This window comes from Calidris pugnax, unplaced genomic scaffold (genome assembly GCF_001431845.1).
Source record: "Calidris pugnax isolate Ruff unplaced genomic scaffold, ASM143184v1 scaffold13, whole genome shotgun sequence".
NCBI lineage: Eukaryota > Metazoa > Chordata > Aves > Charadriiformes > Scolopacidae > Calidris > Calidris pugnax.
In genome coordinates, this window is record NW_015090810.1 from 23,083,551 (window position 1) to 23,107,114 (window position 23,564).

General features: G+C 35.5%; 1 protein-coding gene across 3 annotated transcripts in view; it reads left to right on the forward strand.

Annotated features, from left to right (window-relative positions):
• The window catches only part of RBBP8 (retinoblastoma binding protein 8), a 44,199-nt gene that overhangs the window by 9,519 nt on the left and 11,116 nt on the right, over positions 1-23,564 (forward strand). For all 3 annotated transcript variants that reach the window (XM_014938764.1, XM_014938765.1, XM_014938763.1), the window contains 12 exons: positions 211-431; positions 5,609-5,651; positions 9,812-9,907; positions 11,870-11,982; positions 13,181-13,256; positions 16,376-16,545; positions 17,993-18,094; positions 19,176-19,273; positions 19,920-20,047; positions 20,957-21,842; positions 21,932-22,058; positions 23,112-23,212. In XM_014938764.1, coding sequence (XP_014794250.1) covers positions 320-431; positions 5,609-5,651; positions 9,812-9,907; positions 11,870-11,982; positions 13,181-13,256; positions 16,376-16,545; positions 17,993-18,094; positions 19,176-19,273; positions 19,920-20,047; positions 20,957-21,842; positions 21,932-22,058; positions 23,112-23,212 — 2,052 coding nt within the window. In that variant the 5' untranslated portion in view covers positions 211-319. The remainder of the gene's footprint in view (positions 1-210; positions 432-5,608; positions 5,652-9,811; positions 9,908-11,869; positions 11,983-13,180; positions 13,257-16,375; positions 16,546-17,992; positions 18,095-19,175; positions 19,274-19,919; positions 20,048-20,956; positions 21,843-21,931; positions 22,059-23,111; positions 23,213-23,564) is intronic.

Consider the following 23,564-nt stretch of genomic DNA (forward strand, 5'->3'; position numbering starts at 1 on the left):
GGGGGGGGGGGGGAAGAGGGGAGGAGGAGAGAATCTGTCCATTTATAATTATTTGTAGCAAAATACTTAGCATCTTCCACACTTTCAGGGTGACTGTCAGTATCTAAGTACAACTTGACAAGGATAGGCAGTAACCTTTGTATTTCATCCACGGCTGTAAGTTATGCTCTGATAAATGCAAACATAAGTGTTGTCGATCTGTCATTGCAGGCATACACCTGTCTTCAGAAACAGCTTCATAACTATGTAATTTAAAACTTAAAGTGTGAGAGTGAGCCAGTTCTGCAAATAAGTCAAGTTGGGAGCAGAAAAAAGCAAGATGAACACATCTGGAGGAAGCTGTGGGAGCCCTAGTTCTGCAGAACCTGCAGGAGATTTCTTCAAGGAATTGTGGTCCAAACTGAAAGAATGTCATGATAAAGAAGTACAAGGTAAATTGTTAAAGTGTGGGTTCACAGAAGGCTGGCTATTACCACAAGAAAACTTTGAACCACAGTGCCACTCTGTCTCCATGGAACTAAAAAGATTTTTAATGTCTTAGTTATGCGGGAAGTTGGATGGGGTAATTACAAATGATCCTTACAGATTGACCCCCTAAGCCTGGTTTAACAGGATTAAATTTAAACTATCAACAAGTGTAAATTATTTGCTAGGTCAGTGAAGAAAAAGTAACACAATGTTACATAGGATTTGTGTGCTGAGGGAATATGTAAATGTTACTTTACCTTTAATGGATTATGATTCAAAGTTTCCAAATGGTGATGTTCAATGGAATTTTAGTCTTTTTTCTTTTTCTTTTGACTTTGAGTTTAGTTACTTCAGATACATTAAAATGGTTTGCATTGTTTATTTCCCCTAACTTGTGCAAAATATCAGTGCAGATTAATATTACTGAAGTCAAAAGTATATCTTCAGTTTTTAGTGTTACAAATTATCTCAAGAAAGTCTGTAATAAGTTGCTTATTCTTACATTATTTTGTGACCTGTGATATCAGTTTTACTATGGACTGACTACTAGTGTCTGTTTATTCTTCAGTAGTGCAGGAAATTAACAACACCTAAAGTAAAGATTAATTATTGCACCACATATTTATGTTCTTATTATAATATTTTCTACAAGTAGAATTCATAAAATATTTTGCTAAAAATACTTCGTAGGAGGTTAAGATTTTGTTCTGCTAATCTTAAGTCACACGATTCATTCTCTTGAATTGGTTTAGAACACTGTTTCACTGAATCTTCCAATAAGCGTATCCTTATGCATGAAATAGTATTAACATTAGGCTGTAATAAAAGCAAGTGAGCTTTTATGAATTAAGAGCTTAAGTCATGCAAGTGGATCTTTGTAGCCATACGATTCCAGTGGTGTTGGTCATTTCCACCACCCTCAAAATAGTTCCCGGTCTGTCCATTTCGGTCCAGTTATATCATCACTTCTTAATTTCAAAAACTGGGGGGATTGGTTTTATAATGTACAGATGTTTCAGACTTCCCACTGAAAGTCTTGAGTCAGCAATTTGCAACACAGGGCTTTGACACTTTGTGATAGTAATTTTTTTCAAACAAAACAACCAAACAAAAAAACTTCTATCAATTTGACAACTGAAAGTAAAGATGTACCAGATAGTAACGTTTTGTTACATTAAAAAAGTATATATATAACCATATGAGATGCAATTTTTTATTGTGTCTGAAAAAACACCAGAAAAAAATCTTATTTTTTATGAGTTTTTATTTTATTTTTTTATTAAATGGTTCTTTTCAGAGTGGGTGTGATGTCAACCGCAGATAAATGCGGAAGTACTGACAGAATGGGATCTGGCAATCTATGGCATGTCTGAACAACAAAAACTGAACAAACAAAAAACTCTTAATGTAGAGGGTAATGTTAAGTGACCCTTTCTCTAGTTTCTTGAGATGTGCAGCACGTGATCCTAAAGTTTTGGTTTTCTTTATGCAAGTGAAGATACTCTTTAGAATGCATGCTGGGTGTGGCCAGATAATTTTGCCACTAGGCAGTCTTTTTCATGCCTAGCCCTTTGTCAGTATGTCCCGCACCGTGTTAGGTAAAATTAGGTCTTGTGTGATAACATCAAAGGCATGCCTGAAGGATAGTTAATTTTTTCAAAAGGTGGGGATCCTCTTATACAAAATGGTACTGGAAGATATTTTAGAAACATCAAACACAGGCTTGCCTGGACTTTGCTTGTTTCTGAAGTCTATAAATAAGAATTAAAATTGACTCATGAGTTTCCAATCTAAATGTCAGCAAAAAATTATTTTAAAGATGGTGGAAGGTTGATTAGGGGAAAGTTAGGTGGAGAAAAACGCTTTTGCGTGTGTAATGCAAATGCAATCGTGGGATTCTTACTATTTATTAAAAATCTATGAAAAAAAGAATTTGACACAAGAGCTTGAAATGGTCAGGCATATTATACAAGTTATAATATTTATACATCTATAGAATATAGACTAGAAAATACTTCAAATTCGTACAGTTTGAAATTGATTTTATTGAACTTCTATAATTACTATATTGTAAAAGTTGCATTTTTCCGCCATGTTAGCTAAACAAACTCAGATTCTTATTCTTTTAAACTGATCACTTGCAAAAAATTCCAAATATTGGCACTCTTCAGACAAAATAGCTATCAGTTTCTCTCAAATTCATTATGTGACAATGGGTAGGACTCCTACAACCCCGTTTCCAAAGATGTTGGGCATGGTCAATGTCAGTTGACTTCTCACGGAATTCAGAAGTGCTCAGCAACTCAGAATAATGGTCATTAAAACTATATTTACTTTTATTTCCTAGCTCTAGAATGTGTGGGATACTTGCACAGTGCTCACAAATTAGAAAGGAATTTAGTAATGCTGTTTATAAAGTGAATAATTTCTGCAGGTGTTAATACTTGTAGCTAGCTCAAAATAATTATATGGATACTTGCTGCATCTAGGTCTTATCAGTGTGGTTGCAGAGAATGAATTCAAGTGTAAAGCTCTATACTAAAAGCAAACATCTTTCAGCGTAGAAATGTGAAGAGAGTTTTGCATAGAAGAAATAGTCTAGTTTTTTTTCAATCATTCCTTACTTCTGAAAAGCAAAAGATACCAATAGGGAGAAAGCTGTTGTCATGGATGGAGAGAAAATGATGAGGAAAGCAATCTCCATGATAGATGGCTGGAAGCTCCTCGAAAGTAAATAATTACAGAAAGCAGGTCTGGAAGGTATCTTAGGAGGTCATCTAGTCCATCTCTATACCCTTAAGGTAGGATTATGTCTGTGTCATTGCTGACAGAAGCTTGTCCAACCCGTTCCAGGAAAACTTAAGCGATAAAGACTCTGCAGCCTTCCCAGGCACTGTCAATTTTAAGAGCATTTAATGCATTTGAAAATTCCTCAGAGCAGAAATTTTCATAGCCGTTAATCAAAATACTACAGGTACATAGCCTAATCAAGTTGCAAGTTTCATAGGAGAGTATTGTGCATTTAGTTAATCTGCCTAATAGTAGTTTAAAGAAGGTCTCTATCACTTTAATGGGAACAGCATGTCATTTACTAAAGCACTTAGGAGTTTTAGGTAATGTAGATTTATATAGCCTACAGCTTGTCTATTCCATGGAAATGTTGTGTGAAAGATAAAATTGAATCAGGAGTGTTAAATAAGGAAATCTGAAAAAGCAAAGCTCTCTAAATGAGTATGCTTAAAACCTCCCAATGCTCTGGAAAAGCAAGAGGCAAGAGATTGCATCCCGTGTAGTAATTCAATGCTCTTGGATAAATGTAACAAAGTGGTTTCCTGCCTTCTCATTGCAATCATTTGAATTAAAAAAAAAAAAAAAAAAAAAACCTGCACCCTTTAAGTAACTCGTTTGGTTCCTCCTGAATTCAGGTGAGAGGGGAGATAGTGTTACCTGTAGCACAGTACTGGGCCCTTTGAGCGCTGCCTCCTCAATTGGTGGCTCAGGTTGCCAATGTTACAATCCTAAATACTTGCTGAACAGACTACCTGTTCATACAGGAGATGCATTGTTGTGCAGCTTCATTCCTTCCGATGGGTGTGGAGCGGCATTAAAGCACACTTTATAGGGGTTCTAATTGCAGATGCCTAATTGACTTGATGAATAGCAGCTACTTAAAAAAATAAACCCTCTTTCTGGGCTGATCTGCATGATAGAACATCTCACAGGTGTTGAAGACTTAGAGATAAAAGAAAGCTTGCTATATTTCCTAAGAAGTTGGGTTTTTAAGTTGTCTTTATACATTTTTATCTGGTCATATCACAGGCGTCTTATGTCGTTGTCTGTGGCATGGCTTCACTGGGGCTCTGCCTGGCCTGGCTGGTATGTTCTCAGTGGCCTCAAGAATGAATCTTCTCAAACCAGTAGTTTTCCCCTTTGGGCGAGTAAGGTAGAGGAGAGAAAAAACAAGTCCATTAGCTGCCTTGACCTACATTTTCTGTAGTAAGATGTAGCATCGGGCATGTGTTCTGGTTTAAATTCAGAACTGTCAGAAGTTTTCGTAAAAGTGTTCTGGTTTCATAAGTTTATCCTGTTATCCTAAATGACTGAAGCTTTTGCAAGAAAACTCACAAGACACCTCGTAATCAAAGTGAAGTTGCTCACAAATTTACGTCGTTTGAAGAAAACGTGGCATTAAGAAAAAATGGTTACATTAATTTCTGATCTCATACAAAAATTCCAGTTGGATTTGTATTTAAGAACATGTTACACTGTTGGAGTCTGATTTCTGACCACTTATTTAGCATAGGAACGGCCGGCTTGTGTGTGGGTAATCTCGCATAAATTTCCATAGCGCTGCATCCCACTTGTTGTGCTGTACTTAAAGCACCTTCATCTTCCTGCCCCTGTGCACAGACACACACACCCAAAACCTCGCAAGCAGATTGACTGGACTGCTGGGTAGCCCCTGGGCTGTCAGCTGGCCACTCCTGCTGAGAGCATCACTTGTGCTTGCAAATCTTTTAACTTCTGCACAGAAGAGACCATTAGGAGTGTGTGGGCCTCAGTGGGAGGAGGGCCACAGATGAAATATCATTCCATTTATATAATATCTGAGAGGGTCTGGTAGCGTACCTCCAATGAAGTATGTTGTCCTTTTGTGCTTTAAAGCCTTGACTTACGTATTTTTAATGTTTCCTTTATGTTTTGCAATGTATTGCAATACATTTTTCAGTTCAGTGTTTGGATGCTACATTTCAAGTGTAGTATTACGCATTCGTGTGTACATAGTATTTTATTCTACCTATGTAGGCATAGTCAATGAAAATATGTTGACAGTGCTTGGTATTCATGTGTGATTTATTTTTATTTTTTTTTTTTACAAAAACCAGTTTATACCTGTTTAAGTGGGAACTTGTGTGTTTGTTTAAGAAGTTCCTATTTCCTAGAGATCATAATAGCTATATTTGTTTCCAAGATCCTGTAGAACTTACTCAAGAAGTCCAAAAAGAACCATACTCTCTCCAAATTAGTGATGCTTTTTCTGTCATTTGCAGATGTCATTGGGAAAAAGAGAATTAGTTTATTGTTTCACTCATATTTTTTTAAGTTCTATAACATGTATTTTCTTCTTTCTACTTTTCAGGCTTACAGCTGAAAATATCTAAGTTGAAAAAGGAAAGATGCTTGTAAGTACTCACCCTAATGGTCTAACTTATTAAAGGAGAGTCTGAGTACAATTAACGAGCTGCAATTCTTGTAAGATCAATTGAGGTTTCATGGATTCTTCCTTCAGATATGTACAAAACTGATGACTTTCATAATTTACCTGAGGTCATCTAAAGATACAACTCTTTATAGGGAGTGTAACCTGAACACTAGGTTTGCCTGCCTTGAACAAATGACTTGTGAGGTTTTCTTACCTACAGTATTTCTAGGATGCCTATCAGTATGTTGACATTTGTAATACAAAAGATAATTAGGAAGATGTTATAAAATTGAGGTTGAATCTGTAAAAGAGAAGTAAGTGACAGGACAACAAGCCGATTTTTTTGTTTTGCTACACGTTTGCCTTTAGTATCAGATGTTGTGCCTTAATTCAGCTTTCAGTCATTCAGCAGAGATTTTAGTAATAACCTGGCTAATTTTCACTCAGTTCTTAAGTTTTAAGACACATGTAACTTCTTTTGCAGTCATTATTTGCTATTAATTTGTAGTTCTGTTCATGGAAGCAATCTGGGAGGGAAATCTGAATTCCAAGATTTACATATACACTAGAATCACAATATGTATTTACAGCATGAATCAGCTTTTATTTTCCTTTTGACTAAAGCCATATTTAATTAAATGATAAGAGATATGCTAATGTGATTCTTCATTTAAATTTTTACTTCAGGTTTAATTACATTAATATTATGTTACTACTACATATGACCTGTGTTATGAGTTGCACTTCATTATAAAGTGCTGTGTAGGAGGAATAAAAATAAATCACTTGATCTTTTTCACCTTGGAAAACAATTATTTTAGATAAGGTAAAGACATTAAACTCTTCTTAAAATTAGCAAAAATACTCCATATTTGCATTCCCATCATTGCCATCTAAAGTCAAAGATATACATTCTTAGTTTTAAAGTGTGCCCACAGTGCTCTCAAGCATAGTCTGCGCTTTGTCAGACTTAACGTTTGTATCGCCATCTAGTCAGTTTTCTTCTTCATTCATTCCTGTTAGGTTTTTTAGTTATCTCTTTTTTAGTTACATCTTTTGAATTGTATAAGCAGGAAACTGAGTCTAGAAAAATTAGGTCATCGTGTGCTTTTTTGTACAATAGTACCTCAAGCAACTCTCAAGCAGTTTTGACAGTTATTGTCTAAACTCCCTGTTGTGCTTATATTTCTGCCTGGGGGGGAAGCGAAGGTGTTCTTTCCATAAATTTTCTCTAGTGCAATCCATCTGATTGTACATGACTGAGTGTACAACAGTACATACTTAACTTACTGTTGTCTTTTATTATAATTGTTCTTCTGTAATTGTGACTGTCTCACTTCCAGGAAAATTGTGCTTATTTCTCTCCACTAGCCTTTTGGAGGAAATTGCCTTCAGTTGTGTAATGCCTGTGTTGCTCTCTTCCCTGAATGTCTTTTTGGATTGTATTTCTCCTTTGTAGTGTTCTATCCTCCTCTGAGCTTTTGTTTTGCTTATTTCAGTGAAATATCGATCATTCTTTTTTGCTTTTGATAATGCACAGTAGCACTTTGAGCCTGCCCAGTGTTGTGTTTTCTCACATCTCAGCTGCATTCGTAACAGATCTTGGAAGGCTGTAGGTAACTTGCCTATGGTTTTTTGACATTTGTCTGCAGGGTGTCTCTCTGTTGCTTGCTGAGCAGGTGCAATTCACCAAACCTACAGTAGGGTTTGCAATCCCAGGAATACTGATGTGGCAAACTCCCTGTTCCCCCACATATCCCCCTGCCCCTCAGGATCAAGATTTCTCAGCTTTTATACTGCTTCTTGTTCAGTCTCCAGCACTAGTAGAACACAGCCACTGTTTAATTGTGCATAAGAGTTCACAAATATTAAAAAAAAAAAAAGTGGCAGTAGAGTCCAGTTGCTTATTTGGTCTTTAGGTGAATTTTTAGTCAGTTGGAAATATGAATTCATATGAACTTTACTAAGATTTTGAGTTTAGGGTATTTTGTGGAATATTGTCAGATCTTTCATTAAAATTCAAACAGCATATGTATTGCTTACATTTTAAAAATATGCTTTCTGAACATGAAGATTGATATTGCCCTATCACAAGGAATATATTTATGTTAGACAAAATTATATTAGGTTATAAGATGACTTTCAACTAGGAAATATTTGATGTTACGTTTTATACCTAAAGGCTACACTTAGCTTCCTGGAAAAAAAAATCAGTTTAACATCATGTTGTTTCTTATGTATAATTCATAAATGAAGTAGTTAATTTCACTGTTTTAGATTTAAAATGAACTATCTCTTGCTGTTACTGTTAGCTTAACCTGGCATGTTACAAGTTTCTTCCACGTTCTGAAAACTTAAATTGATCAGTTAATTTTCTAGATGATTAATATTATTAGTGATGTGACTGAACACATACAAAATGGTTTAATTATTGTTTGTTGGAGTCTTTCTACAATTACCACATTGTAGATACAATACTCTTACATAGGAGGTCTTGTTCTCCTTGGTGCATCTGAATACCTGAGGTTTAGTATTTCAGACTTGGTAATCAGCTGACAATGAGTGCCTTATTTTGTGTCCCACTTCACCACTGGAGCTAATGACTTGTAAATGCTAGGTCAGAGACCGTTCATTATGCAGAGTGCATTCACAGTGAAAAATGTCTGTCATGTTAATCAAGTGTGCTGGAATTCTTAAAAAATTAATATAAAAAAGCCTAGTTCCTTCTGTCCTTTCACTATCTTAATGAGATGTTTTACAGGGTTTAGGTGGAAGGCATGGAGTATTAGTACATATAGTGTATATTAATGTCTTTTTTTCTGGTTTTTTTTTTTGGTACAAATAACTTAATGCCATAGAATGCCTTAAAGGTAGCTTGAGAAAAGATTTTAAAATTTGATATTTTAAAGTTACATAAACTGAAAAAAAAAAGGTTTTTTTATGCCATAAACATCAGAAAAATGCAGACAGCTTTTGTCAGACTTCAAATTTTGCCATGGCCTGGCTGTTCTTGGTTAATGAACTCAGGTAATAGATCTTTAACGCTTCATGGTCCCCAAGGAAAAGTACAAGTCTTAAATGTATCTTATATCAACAAGTTAGTAAATATGTTTTCATTTCCTGTTGTGTGTGTGCTTAGCAGCTGATTTCATGGCTTCTTCAAATAATCCTTCTCAGGCACACTGAAAACAAACACCCACTTTCATGGAATACACAAAAGATTCCATGGTAAAAAGAAGAGCTGTGACTGAATTCTCAGAAGTTAGTCATTATCACATTACACAGATTCAACTGCTTAGCTTTTACTGAAATTTAATTTCCTTGTAGAAAAAAAAATCGTGTGCTTGTTGCTCATACCTTTTTTGCATCTTGAAAAGGTGTTGTGATCTGATAATAAAAGTGAAGAGGAGCTGAAATTGGAAGGTTAATGTTACCACTTCTCTTTAGATCTCTTGAGTAGTAAATGTTCTTTGTTAATTAAATAGTTCTGGCTTTTAGAGAAGGTATTTGCCTCAAGATTTTCTATTTCTGAACTCTCTTCTCCTTGTTCATATTATGGGTATCCATATTCTATACTCTTGAGAATTGCTTCTTCAGGAACGAAACCTCTAATGGATCTAAAGACTTGTCAGAGCTTTACAAACCCAATGTGGTTTGCCACACTGCAAGAAGCACTCACTGCTAAGACAAGACCAAAATGACCTGATTATGAAAGCTTCCCAACAGCTCAGCAACACCATAAAATAAGTGCTTGAGCTTATGTTCCCTGAGATTGTTAGCTCAGCAACACCATAAAATAAGAGAAGTGCTTGAGCTTATGTTCCCTGAGATTGTTGCTTGAATACTGTTAGCTTTTATGCTCTGATTGTCATCAAGTCTAATTTTTGTCCTGAGCAAAAATCAGATTTATCAACAGAAGCTCAACTGTAATATGAGTTAGAAACTATCTGTTCTTTTCGTAACTCAGACATTCCTAAATTACCAAGAAACACTTGCTTCGTTTATCTTCACCTTAATATTTGTGCTGATGATAATCACATTTCCCAAGAATATGAAAGAAACGTGCCAGAGAATTCTCTGTTGAAAAACTAATAGCTGTAATTTAAAGCTAGAACTAACTTTTTCCCTGTTTGATTTTAGGGATGCAGAGAGGCTTGAAGAGTTTTATACCAAGAACCAGCAGCTCAGAGAACAGCAAAAAGCACTTCATGACACTATCAAGGTTTTAGAAGACAGGTGAAGTAGTGTCTTTCAGCTTTTGGGTTTGTTGTGTTTTGTTCTTACAGGGTAGCTCTGGATACTTTGCAAGTTGGTTCGATTTTTTTGGTAAACAAGTCCTTTGCTAACGCAATCCAAATAGTGTGTTTTAAAGCAAAGCGTAGAATTTAGATTCTTGTGACTGAATTAGATTTTTGTTATTTTGTTATTTTTGAAGTGCTTAACTTGCTTAGTTCAGTTAAGGTAAGTAGAAGTTAAATAGATCACCTTGGGAGGCAGACAGCCATTTTAAAGCACATTCTTTTCCATCCATTTTTCGTAGGTGCAAAACTCAAGGGCAAACTGTATTATATACTTTGAAACTCATGAAATAACTCACTAGCAAATCTTTCAGATTTGAAGGGGGTGTCTTTTTTAGCAGTTGTCTGTTTTACCTAAATTTATTAACAGGTTCTGTCTGTTGCCTTCTTTTGGACTTATATGTTGCTGTTTAATCTTATATAGCAAAACAAAATCAATAGACATGAAATTACAGTGCATTTTTTCATCTTTTAACAATTATACCTGTTTTGGAAAGTGTATGTTAAATTTGCTGCTAATAGGCTCACAGAAGCTTTCTGGGAATAGGAGATCATTATGCAGTAAATTATTTTCCCACATCCCTATGCTACATCGAATTTTAGAGATACAATACCTAAATTTTGCAATCAACTGTGTTGCTCTGTGAAAGGCAGTGGGGATAAACTTGTAACCATGCAGGTAATAAACTTTCACACCACATAGAGAGACATCTGTAGAGTGGATGGACTTTTCTAATCGCTCAGCAGATGAAGTACTCACATTGCAGAAACAAAAGGGTGGTTAAAGCATTAAAGTGGTTTAATACAAGGAGATGATAATACTGTGTTTATTGCACCATTAGTCAGATAAGCTAGTATGAAAAGGCATTTCAGTCTTCCTCTAATTCAACAATTTTAAAATACCCAAGGTGGCTTTTGCTTCCAATATTCAACTGTGTAATTGGAAACTTAGGTGGTTTGGTTTGGGTGGTTGGTTTTTGTTTTGTTTTTTTTTAATATTTCATGTGCTAGCAGCAGCAATGCAAAACTCGTTTTTTTTTTTAATACTTCATGTGCTAGCAGCAGCAATGCAAAACTCTTAACCAATTCACCCCTTATTTAGCAGGCAAAATAGAGTGTGGTTTTCACTTTGATAATACTGTTAGCTTTTTGGTGTATACCAGAAGCAAACACACTTCATTCATCACCTGTAAAATGAACACAAATTTCATTGCATGAATGAATGTGTCAAGTAAGATGGAGTGATCATCCAAGTCCTTTTCTGAGAGCAGATATGCTTTAATCAGCTGCTCTAAACCATTAGAGACAGTTGAGGCCGTGCAATGTTTTGCATGGACTTTTAGATCCGCTTTTGAGTATTGGTGTCTAGATAAAGGATTTCACATTTGCTTGGTATTTTGTTAGAGGGCAAACTTACCACTTGTCCTTTTTATTTTATTACTTTGTTCATGACAGTAATATAGGAAGGACTTCATTCTTAGATGAAGTAGTAATTGTATTTACTGAAATGATTTGCTTATTTGTATTTGCTCGAATGAACTTTACTTATAATGAATGGTAATTTATATCTGACAGTACTCTTAGCAGGACACCTCACAAAGGCTTTCAGTGGCAAGGCGTAGCATGCTCCACTTTAATAAAGTAATGCATGTTGCTTTAGAAGTATCCAGCACCTACAGTCGTTTATGCAAACGTTAGTACATGTAGTATTGGATTGTTTAGAAATCTCAAAGTACTGCTGTGTCAATATATAAAACCGCAGTGCTTAGTGGTGTTCTGCATAGTTGCCAGAAATTTTCTGGTTTTCATTGTTCAAAAAGCCAGTTAATTGTGGATATCTACTGGATGTATGGCAATATTTTCTTAATGGAGGAACTTTTTTGTCTTCATTTTATTATAGATTAAGAGCAGGATTATGTGATCGCTGTGCTGTAACCGAAGAACACATGAGAAAGAAGCAGCAAGAGTTTGAAAATATCCGGCAGCAGAATCTTAAACTTATCACTGAGCTTAGTGAGTTTTATCCATAGAGTCGCAAGACAAAACATACTATTTTATAAACTAATTCCTCCTAATTCCTGTAACTTGATATAATTTCTATATGGTGTGTTTAGTAAGCCCAAATTCAGTTGGGGAGTACTTAATTCTAAGGTGTGAAAATGTGAAACATACCAATTACTAGTCATTTCATGCACCTTCTTAGATTGAAGTGCTGATACTGAAAGTCAACTGACATGGAAAATCTTACAGTGTTAAGTAGCTACTGTAGATAAAATGTGGCTACTTCTGTTTATTCCTACAGCTAAAGCTGTAAAAAGACAGATTGCCAGTTTTCCAAAGGAAACAGTGGCTTCAAAAGTAACTGATGATCTCAAAGTAGCAAGCTGGAATGGAAGTTCCCTGCGTCCAGCTCCTGTCCTGTAGTTGGTCTCAGAGTTTGACTGCAATAACCCATAACCTCCACATAACCCGCTGAAACCACAAAAGAATTGTGGTTGTGGCCAGCTCATTTTGAAATCGGGAAGTCGTACATATGGGACAGGAAAAAATAAGCTGTTCTAGGTGACATGAAGGCAGAACACAAATAAATGTCTTCATAAAGACTGGAAAGATTGGTTGTATAAAGTGTGAAAAAATGCACAACAGGATTTTAAATTGTAATGATATCTTTACCATTATTTAATTATTCTGTGTCATTTAGTTGTTTTGCTTGATTAAGAAAAAGCAGATATTCAGGGAGATTTTAAATATGGGAAATGTCAGTTACAAAAAGTAGCTTTTGAGAGCTTAATTTATAGAAATATTAGATTCTGTACTACTATAAAATACATCAAATTTTCAAGGACTTTTAATATTGAATATTTATTTTAAAACATTCTGAATTCGTGGGTTTAATGATTAACAACAAACAGGGTACAAACAATGTTTAAATAAATCTCTGAGCCTTAAAAATCAAGGTGAGACCTATTAGGTACAAATTTTCTTGAACACTATCTGACAGAGCAATAGTCTTCCCTGGGTTTGGGCTGAGACTTGTATGACAATTTATGTATTTCTTACTATGCGATGTTACGTTATCTTATTATGTGCGATATTATGTTCTAGAATAGGTTCTGTTTCCTTAAAGAACCTGACAGGATTAGATATGATATGAAGTTAACATGTGTGCATTGCTTTTCTCTCTTTTTTTTTTTTTTTCTATAAATTGCAGTGAATGAAAAAAACAATTTACAGGATGAAAATAAAAAGATAACTGAACAGTTCCAGCAATTACAGAAGGAGTTGGAGTAAGTTTTGAGGTTTTTTGGATATTCTGCCTCCCTCTATTCCTCAGTAGTAATGTCTGGAAATTTAAAGAATTAAAAGCTGATGTTTATAACTTGAGTTTCCTCTTTTTAAATAGATTGTGAATGCACATAAAACTAGCATCTTTGTACTGTGCAGAATTCTTGGGTTTCTTTAAACCATGTGCATCTTCTTTTAAACTGAAAGATAAATTTGTCATAGAAATTCTGTTTGACTTCATGATTGTTCAGGATTATTCTGGTCACAGCACATAGCAAAGCCTTACATTAGCCTCTTTTATTCCTCTGTTGACTCTTTACCAATTCTTTCCTCCTAGGTTAAGACTTTAGAAAAGTAATTTCTCAACTAGCCAAGAAGTGCCAGGATCTTGCAATAATTTTTTTAAATAAACTTATGATAATTTTACAAGTTTAGAAAGGAAAAAAAAAACCATAGTAAATTTCAAAAGAAAACCATAAAAATAATGAGCTACAAATTGACTGTGAAATTGTAATCTGATGTGATAACGACAACACCATATAGCATGTTCTTGCTAATATGCAGATTTGGTGCACTGTGCAAGGCACAGATAGTATTAATTTCTTGTATAGCTATGGTCTGACATCATCTGAAACTTATTTCAGTTTTGCCTGTCTGTGGACAAGTTGCATACATGCATGATGGGAATGGTACATGACGTGTGGACTTGATAGTAAGGCTTTTTCTGCTTGTAGTTTTTTCTTGTCTTTGTCAGAAAGTAACTTTGGTAGAGGAGTTTCAGTTCAAAATGACTATGGTTCTTTTCCTTTATATTTCTTGGTTTGTCTTCCATTGTTTGCACCGTAATCATGCTTTATTTTTCTTGGGGCATTTCATCTTCTCTGATTAACAGATTCCATGTCCCCCTCTTTAATTTAAGGGAGTACTCCTTTTTAATACCAAGTAGGAACAAATTTCTATATGCTTCCTACTGTTTAATGGCTTCTCGGTAATGGTTCTCCTGAGCAGCTTGACAGCAGTTAGGAGGTAATGTTAAAAAAATTAACACCAGACAGATCTATCCAGACATTTTAGTTTGATCCCCAGTAAAAATCTTCAGCCACTGTAGGAAGGTTGAGACCAAATAATGTAGCACTATTTGCTCTGCATGTTAAGTGGTTATTTAAATGAGCACAGAGTTGAGTGGATAACCAGGTGGATAACCAAGGATGGTCCTGCTGTTTGTGATATAGCCACTGCATTTTGGTTAAACTATCATTATATTACTTTAATTAAAATGAACAATTTAGATCAATATGATGGCATCGTGTAGGTGCAAGGTAACAGATTGTTTCTGATGTGTGACATAATATTAGATTTTTACAATCTTCTGCATTTTGTCACCAAGGTTTAATATTTCATGGGGAAAAAAAAAAATCAAAGAATCCTTTATAAAAGTGAAATCAACGGCATTTTAGAAGAATTTTCCTTTATCAGTTGGAATTGATAAATTCCAATTTCATTGTCCGTGGATGGAAACAGCAAGGAAATTTCTGCAAAACTCTTTCCTGGGGTCTCAGATAAATGTTTCCATGATTCTGAAATTATTTGTTGCATAGTTATGATGTATAGTATGTATTGCGGTTTCTTCATTGATTCTCTTGCTTTGCATGGAAGTAAGGTACAGAAAAACGTATTTATAGCAGGCTACTTTGTCATACAAGACCACATGTGACATTAAATTTAAAGAGAAGTCTTAAGAGCTAACTAATTTGCAAAGTAATTGGATGAATATGTTGGTTTGCTGTTTGTTTTTATTTATTTCTTAAGATATTGTTAGTAGATGATACAGTTTTCCAGTTATGGTGCTTTATTTGTAAATGTGCTAGAAAAGAGCAATTACAAACTGCACAATAGGATTTGTCAAGATGTCAAAGCATCAACATTTGTCATTAAGTGCTCAAAGTTGGTCACAGTCACAAGCCTAACTGCAAAAATGCTTGTTGTCTCAAGCCAGGCAGCTTTCTCCAGTTCTGTCTTGTTACTAATTTTTGTATTAGATCTTGTGGTTCACTTCAATGCAAGCAGAAATATATCCACATTTCCTCTTCTTCCCTTAGATCAAAACCTGACATCCTTCTCTTTATAGTTAGGAAGTGATCTTTAGGCCCGTGATTTCTCTTGAGAGTCATAAGGAAAAGTGCTACCGCAGAAAGATGACCAAGCAGGCCAAGTTAGATTTCTTTGTGTTTTTCTTTTACTGACTCTTCCATTTCTTACTACTACCAGCATACGACAGGTAGCAATGCCCTTATTAAGTACTAAACAAACTGTATTTACTTTAAAAGAACTGAAATTAACACTTTTTTGTTGTTACTTCCTTGCTGTGTCCAGATAAAGTTTTTGGAGAGAAAAGATATTGTTATTCGTTACGCTAGTTTTTATATAGAGACTCTGCAACATGCTGTTAGAACTGACAGTGTGGGAGAAAATAAACTTCATGACTCGCATTGTGTTTTACATTACTTGTTTTACATGGTTTGTGTTGCTTTTTACACTCCTCTCTGAAGACCTTTGTGAGATGAGTAAGAGGTATCATCCAGTGGTCTGGAGAGGGATTGTTTTTAATATAGTGCAGTTCATTGCCATTTAAAATTGTCCAAAAGCTATTGTTTTGCTTTTAAGACAGTTAGTATTCTTGGGGTATGCAGGGACTTGCTTACAGGGAGAGAATCCATTTCAGCATTCTTTTATTCAAGTGGCACATGACAGAGAGACACATCCATTTCAGCATTCTTTTATTCAAGTGGCACATGCTTCAGAGGACAAGCTAGAAACTCTACAGTCCTGGGTTTTTCCAGGGAGAAAGTCTTCCATAATGCAGTAGTTAAATGTTGAGTTCAAATGTGAAGGGCTAGGGTTGTGTGCTGTCTTAGGCTTGAAGGGGTAAGTGTGAATTAGTTGTTGGATGTGTTTAGGAACTGAGTTCTAATATAACTTTTTTACACTGTGATGTTATTGAGATGGCTGTATTTTCTAAATTGGTGCTTTCTTGAACCATACGATTGTCCTGCTTGCTGAAATGAAAGGGCTTCGTCTTGCTGACTTGGGGTTTTCTTTGACCACCTAATTTGATCTTCAGGGAGCGAAAGCAACAAGCAGTGGAATTAGAAGAAGGAGTAATTCCAGATTCTCCAGTTGTGGCTTCTTCATTTTCTGTGGTTAATCGTATGAGAAGAAAAAAAGAGAATAGACATATCCGATACACAGAACATACACACCCAGATTTGGAACTTGCAGAAAGCAACAGTGGTAAGAGTATTGCACATTATTTTTTTTTTAATGAATTTTAAAATATATTTTTAAAGTGTAAAGAAAAAGATTATATATAAATTTGATTACAAGTGGTGAAAAAAATCTTGACATCTTTCTGGTTTGGCTTTTTTCTACTTATGCTATAATGCATGAGTCTGGGGGGAAGTGTCTGTAGCAGTAACTGTTGTATCAGCGATCTGCTCAAAGCTTATCTCAACCTCCTGCTTTCTTTCATGGATGTACTCCTGCAAATGTAACAGTTTTCCAACCTGTATCTCTTCTGTAATTCCAAACTAACTGAAAAAATCTGCTAGGGCTTGACGTGTGCGTACAGCCATGTCACCACCTAGTGGAGAGTGAAATAAACGTTTTGCCGCATTCAGCAGTTATTCTGCAATTAAAGTACTGAAACTGATAGATATGTAATTCTAGCAGCTACATGATCTTTCTTATTCTGTTATTGATACACTGTTTTTGTTTGTTTTGTATCAAAGTCCAGAAATACTGTGCATATTTAATTTCCAAACTTCATTCTGTAGTGTCATAGAAATAGCACTAGTGTATTTTAACTGTAAGTATTGGAGCTTGTATTTTAATTATACACAGCTTGGGACTTTAAAGTTGTATTTTAATGATACACAGGAACGATGGTAAACAATCTAGGTACCCTTAATGTGTTAATTTATCTTGTGGAATAAAAAAAATCTTTAATATATGATTATATATAAATATAACTTTTGACTAAAAGCGTCTTTCCAAGAATGAAAGTAGCACGACTGTGGGGTGAAGAAGGTGGGTTGGTTATTCACACCCTTTATTTTGTGTATGCAATTTTAGTGCTGTGAGTAGTTTCTCCTTTCTAAACATACCTACTTCTCTCCATTTTCTGAATAAAAAATTGAGCTACTAAATTAAACCAAAGTTAGATATGGAGGAAATGGTGTAAATACCTATCACAGTTAATGGCTATGAAAAGCTGTTGGTGTCCAGATAGAAAGGACTACATGGCACAAAATCATGATTAAAATCTCAGGGTTTTCAACTTTTCTTTACCTTAGATGATGCAGAAAATTATTCCTTTGGATGGCTTACTCTTTAATAGTTTTGTTGCCATATTAACAGGTCCAATATAGATTGAATACATACTTTTTATGTGGTTAGTATATACAGTGATGTAATTATGTGCCAATATTGCTTTATGGCTGACCAGCGAGGCTCGTATTTCTGAGAGAAGGGATTAATAGGAAATATTTGTGACTAATTGTCATACTGATGCCTCCGAATAAAAATAATCAGGTGGGCTTAGGTTACTGGATCTACTAACATACCAAAATTTACATTCAAGTGCTTTTAAGATCAGGATCATTGTCTATATCTACACAAAATTATCACAACAGGATACCTGATTTCACTGTATAAAAAATTTTTCTACATTTTCTCCTAGATTTTGGAAAAATTCCAATGTATTCCACACAAGTGAACAGTCACCATGAAGCAGAGATACTAGTGGCAGACACATGTGATTCACAGCTCTCACCTATACCAAGTGAGTGTATTAATAGATTTGGTTCTAATGCCATTCAAAATAAAGCAAAAATGTTGTAAAACTGAGGGTTCCTCAACAACTGAGGCTTCATCTCTTTAAACACAGTAGCCAGAAAAATGTTATGTTTACTCACAGAATTGCTGCTGAAATGCTTATCTTGTAATGTCTGTCTGTATGCCAGTAGATACGTGATCTAGTGGCATAGCATCAGGGATTAGAGTCAAGAAATAAAATGAAGCCAGTGCAGCTCTTAGTGCAGGTATCTTATATTTTAGGCAACTTATCCAATTGTCTTAGGTCTGATTTTCCAACTCTTCAGGAAATAACATATGCTGAGAATTACATTGGTCTGACATGAATATGTAACACTTAAAAGTGTTTCTGTTAATTATTCCCTTTTTTGCAATTGTGAATTGGTACAAGTCTTTGTCTTATGTCCTTCTCCATAAACAGTTCTTTCACAAGAACTTTCTGTGTACCTGACTTTTTTTCTGTGAAGTATTTAGCTACAAATGACTGAGAATCAGCATTTTGGAATATGTGCAGGTCGGGGTTGTAGTTCTTGTACTTTCTCATCATACTACCTTGCCCCAGTTTAACAAACTGGGTAATGCCCCCGAATGAGGGAAAACTCATCTATTTGTTTTCCTAATAAAAACACAGGATGAATAATTTTAAGTGTCATCTAGGAAATATGCAGCACAGGCATTTTACTATAAATTATATTATCACTGTTCTGGTTGCTTTTCTCAGACTATTCATGCACTGGACTGGGAGTTTGAAAACAACTGTTACATTGACTTGTCTTTGTATTTTAATTTTGGGGAACTGTATTCGAATTGGAAGTATATTTCTCTGTGATGATACAACAGTTTCCTCTTATGGGAAATCCTTCTTTTTCCCTCCTTCTCCACTTAAAACTTCCAGATACCATTTCTATCTGACACAGGCCAAACTATTTCCATAGTTACCAATTTTAATTTGTGATATTTTTAGTTCTGTGTTTTTACCATCTGTGTGAGTGGAGTAAGATATTACAATGTATATGTAATTTATTGTGATCTTTTTTCTACTCATAAAGATAAACCAAGGATGGGAGGCTATCCTGTTCCAAAGCCATCTTTTAACTTGGCTGCAGTCGTGGCAGAAACAATTGGACTTGCTGTTCAAGAAGAATCTGTAAGTACTATTCCCAGATTTTTTTTACATTATCAGCTGTTTGTGGCAGTTGTTTTCAAAAACACTATATTTCTCTTTTGCATTAAATTCTGCAAAAGTATGCTGAGTTTCAATAAGCTCACTTTGATTTGCTTTTGCTTACTTGTTACAGAATTGCTCTAGCAAGAAGAGATATAACTATGCTGACCTGTGCAGGGGTTGGGGAAGAGGGTAGGGTTCCTGCTGTGTATACAACTGTCAAATGCAGCTAAGACAGTGAACTAAATCCTTGGGTTTGTCAAACTCCGCTTGTGCAGTAATGAAGTCTAAGACGCTAAAAAAGATTATTTGGTGATGAGACTGTTAGGTGACTCAGCTGAGAGTATTTGATGTTTTTGCTTGGTAACTACAGTGAGAAAGATAGTATGCAGACTTTTGTTTTTAATGTGTGTTGGAATTATGATTTTTTTAAATTTCCATAAGAGTTCTTTAAAGTTGTTTGTCAAAATTTCATCTCTTTTATAGTTTTTATTATTTTTCAGAGTTTTGAATGGTTCAGTTTGAGGGGCTCTTCAAAGTATTTATGTGCAAACCTAGCATATTTCTGATTTTTAATTGTAATAGCTTCTTACACTTCCTTTCTTTGTTTTCCTTCATCACTTGCAAGGAGTCCCAGAGTGTACTGAGTCCTCCCTGCACTAATACTGTTATGAGCCAGGCCCCAGAGAGCATGCAATCTGAAAACTCAAGAAAACATCCAGCTTCTGAATCAAGAAATGATGACAACAATATAGGGTGTGTTTCCACTTGTTTATAAGAATACTGTTTTAAATGGGCTTATATGAAGTTCTGGTTTCAGTAGAATTTAAAACTTTACAGCAGTTTGCTTTAAAGGCACAGACGTGGAATATATATATATAATTTTCATATTATACAGGTATCTTTCAAGTAAATAACATTAAAGCAAAGGAACTGGTAGAATAAAAACTGTGGACTTTTACTTCATTCTCAAACTTCTGATTTGAGCTTTCTGTATACCCAGTCCCTCTGTCACTTGACCTCTTGTTATCGTGAGGTATCTTCTGAGGCCGTGGGCATTAGCAGCCTGAAGCTAGGGTAGGAAAATGATCATAAAACTTTTCTGCTGACTTTATGCCATACCAGTTGTCTGTTACCCTTCCCACTTCCTTCAGGATGTTGTGGTCTAAATTGAATTTTTTTTAGACCCTATTTGTCATCTTAAATGTATGTTTTATTGGTGACAAGCAAAAAACAGTATCTGAAAGGAGCTTGCACTTTTTTCCTTTGCTTGCAGAAACTTTGAGAATCTGTTATTGTATCTTATAAAAGGTCTATACAAGAACCTAGATAAACTGTTATCACAACCATTTTCACTTTTTTCCATTTCACTGCATTGAAAGGTGAGGAGTCCTTTGGTAGAAGAGATTCCTAGGTAGGCTTAATTCCATCCCTGGTTCCTGGTTGAATGTGGAACAGAATTTCACACTATACTAAAATGAAGAACAAGGTCTGTGTTTTGTTTGTCTTTTGCAGCTCTAAGTGTGACAGTTCTTACTCCTAGACTGAAAATTTCCTTTTACTTTTTCCTGCTGTTTTCAGTTAATGCTAGCAGCTGTGACAGCTATAAAGTAGATCACTCATGGGAAACTCCAGGAAAAATATCTGATCTTTCATTGTATTCAGTCTTTCAGGTCCATCCCAGAATACTCCACCACATGTTGACTGGGATTCTCAGGTAGCCTCTCCTGTTTTTGGAGCTTCTAGCAATGTGAAGAACAACTCAAGTACAAGTCACACCTCTTGTATCTTAGATTCGGGATTGAAGCCTCATCTCAAAACCAACCTCTTCAACAATCCTTCCAGTTCCAGATCTCATAAAAATAGATCAAAATCTGAAGATGTTGCTTTTGTTGCACCACTGAATCTGGGAACTGAAATCAACTCAGTTATCAGCCAGGCCTCTATCACTAGGCAAATGGTTTTGAAAAAGAATACCAATGAGGCTGTAACCTGTGTTGGAAACACTTGTGCAGCTAAAAATGAGGTGATGAAGAGTGATTTCCTTCTCGTACACCAGAGACAGCTAGAAGGCAGGTGTGCTAAGAGAAAGAAAGCTGAAGATGACCATGCGATAAGCTGTGAAAAAGCATCCTTCAACAAAGAGAACTCTGTGCCCTTTCAGTCAGACATTCAGCATATTAACGGGGAACATACAGTTGATAAGCCCTTGGATCTCTCTGATCGCTTCTCTGGAGTTCGTTGTCAAGAGAAAAAACAAGGAAATGAGGAGACCTGTAAAAATAGACTGAAACAGGTGACTCTGCATGACGTTTTTTCACAGCTAGGGAAGCCCATTCCTGAAGGTGGTTCATCCATTCAAAAAGCCAACAATGAGAGCTGTTTGTTTGACAGAGATTTACAAGAGGAATCCTACGTACAAGAGGCAGTGCTGGGAAAAACGTTCCCAGATAAGAAAAACCAGATCCAAATGAAAGAAGAAGTTCCTCTCTTCAGTGTTGTACCACTGCGAAGTTCTGTAGAAACAGAGCAACTTTTTGATGATGTGAAGGTATGCTTTCTGCCTTCTCTTTTTTTTCTTCTCCTTTGAAATATTATATTTAAGTTTTGGGAAATAGTAAAATTGCAATATGTTGTTAGGTTGCCAGTGGCCATGTACCAAATAGAAAGAAAACAAGGACAGGACATGGAGAGTCTGAACCAGCATCTGTGCTTCAACCAAACCCTTGTAGACTATCAAAAAATAAAGCACTGCAAAATGAGCAAGGTAACTTGATGAAAATGTGCGTTTTATTGTCCCCCGCCCCTCCAGCCTGTGCTGTGGTTGAATAGAATTTTCTCCCACTTTAATCACTGTCTCTGTTCTGCTTCTAACTTTGTCTCACCCCATTCAGGACTTCTCAAGATCACCCCCTGCACTTTCAATCTGTATCTTCCTGGCATTGTTTTGTCACTAGATAAGAAATATATTATTGGTATTCAGCTGTAAACTCATCAGGCTGGGAATGTTGTCTTATTGATTTAGCATTGTTGTTTAATGCGACATGAATAATAGATACTGAAATAAAATCTCAGGAAGTTTGAGTACAAACTGTACCAAATGCTTGAAAATTGTACTTAAGTGTAAGTAAAATTTGTTAATAATTTTCATGATTCCTGATGATCTGTTAAAGAAATTTGTTCCTTTAATGACAATGAACAGATGCTGCTAAATACTCATCCTGTTGTATCTTCTTTCCTGTTAAGTGGTCCCAGTCTGAAAACTTTCTTTTTTTTTGAACTGGGATTGAGAATCACTGCTTCTGTACTCCTTAGCTGAGCTGCTACACTGCATGCTTTATTTAGAAATACTTGCATTGTGTATTTAAAAGAATCCTGTCAGCAGTTGATTTCGCCATGTGGCTTGCAATCTAAACCTCTACTTCAGAGACAAATCAAGAGCTATCTCTAGAACCATGACCAGACGCTTTTCTACCCTTTGTATTCTAAGGCCTGACTTAGCTATTCTTATCAATCTAATGTCTTCTGTCCAGTATTAATGGTACTGGATTTACACAGTACAGAGATTCTACCTGCAAAAGTATTTTAGGTATTGCATACCTCATACAAACACCAAGGAGTGGTGTGCTCCCTGAATACAACAAAGACCTTACAGATCTATTTCTAACTCTTCAAACAAAATATGATTTAAAAGAAATGAGCATGTTTATTGTTTGAGAAATGATAAAAGGAAAGCTGACATAATTTAGACACTATAGAACGCTGTTGGCAGAATTGGATTCTGATTATTAGCCTTTTTTCTGATATTCTCTGTATCCAGACCTAAAAGATAAATCTTCGTCGGAAAACCTTCAGTGGAGCATAGACCCAGGAGCTGACCTTTCACAGTACAAAATGGACATGACTGTGATTGATACAAAGGTATGTAACAAGTCTGCATGTTCTATGATACTGAAGAAAGCCTAAAGAAATAGATTCATGAATTTTATTCTGGGCAGACCAAACCCACTTTATAACAAAAATCTGAATTCAGCTCACTTGATATTTGTTTGTGCTCCTGAAATGTTTGTTTATGCATAGTTCACTGCAGTTATCTTAAAACATTTCCACTGCCTAGTTGTATTTGATAGACTCAGCCAGGTGGCTCAGTATGAAACTGATGCATTTGGGGTGGTATGGGGTTTCTTTTTAAGGGGAAAAAAAAATTAAAATCTGAATCTCATAGTTTTTTCCTGTGAAAATATTCACTGTGACATTTCTTTATGTTAACTAA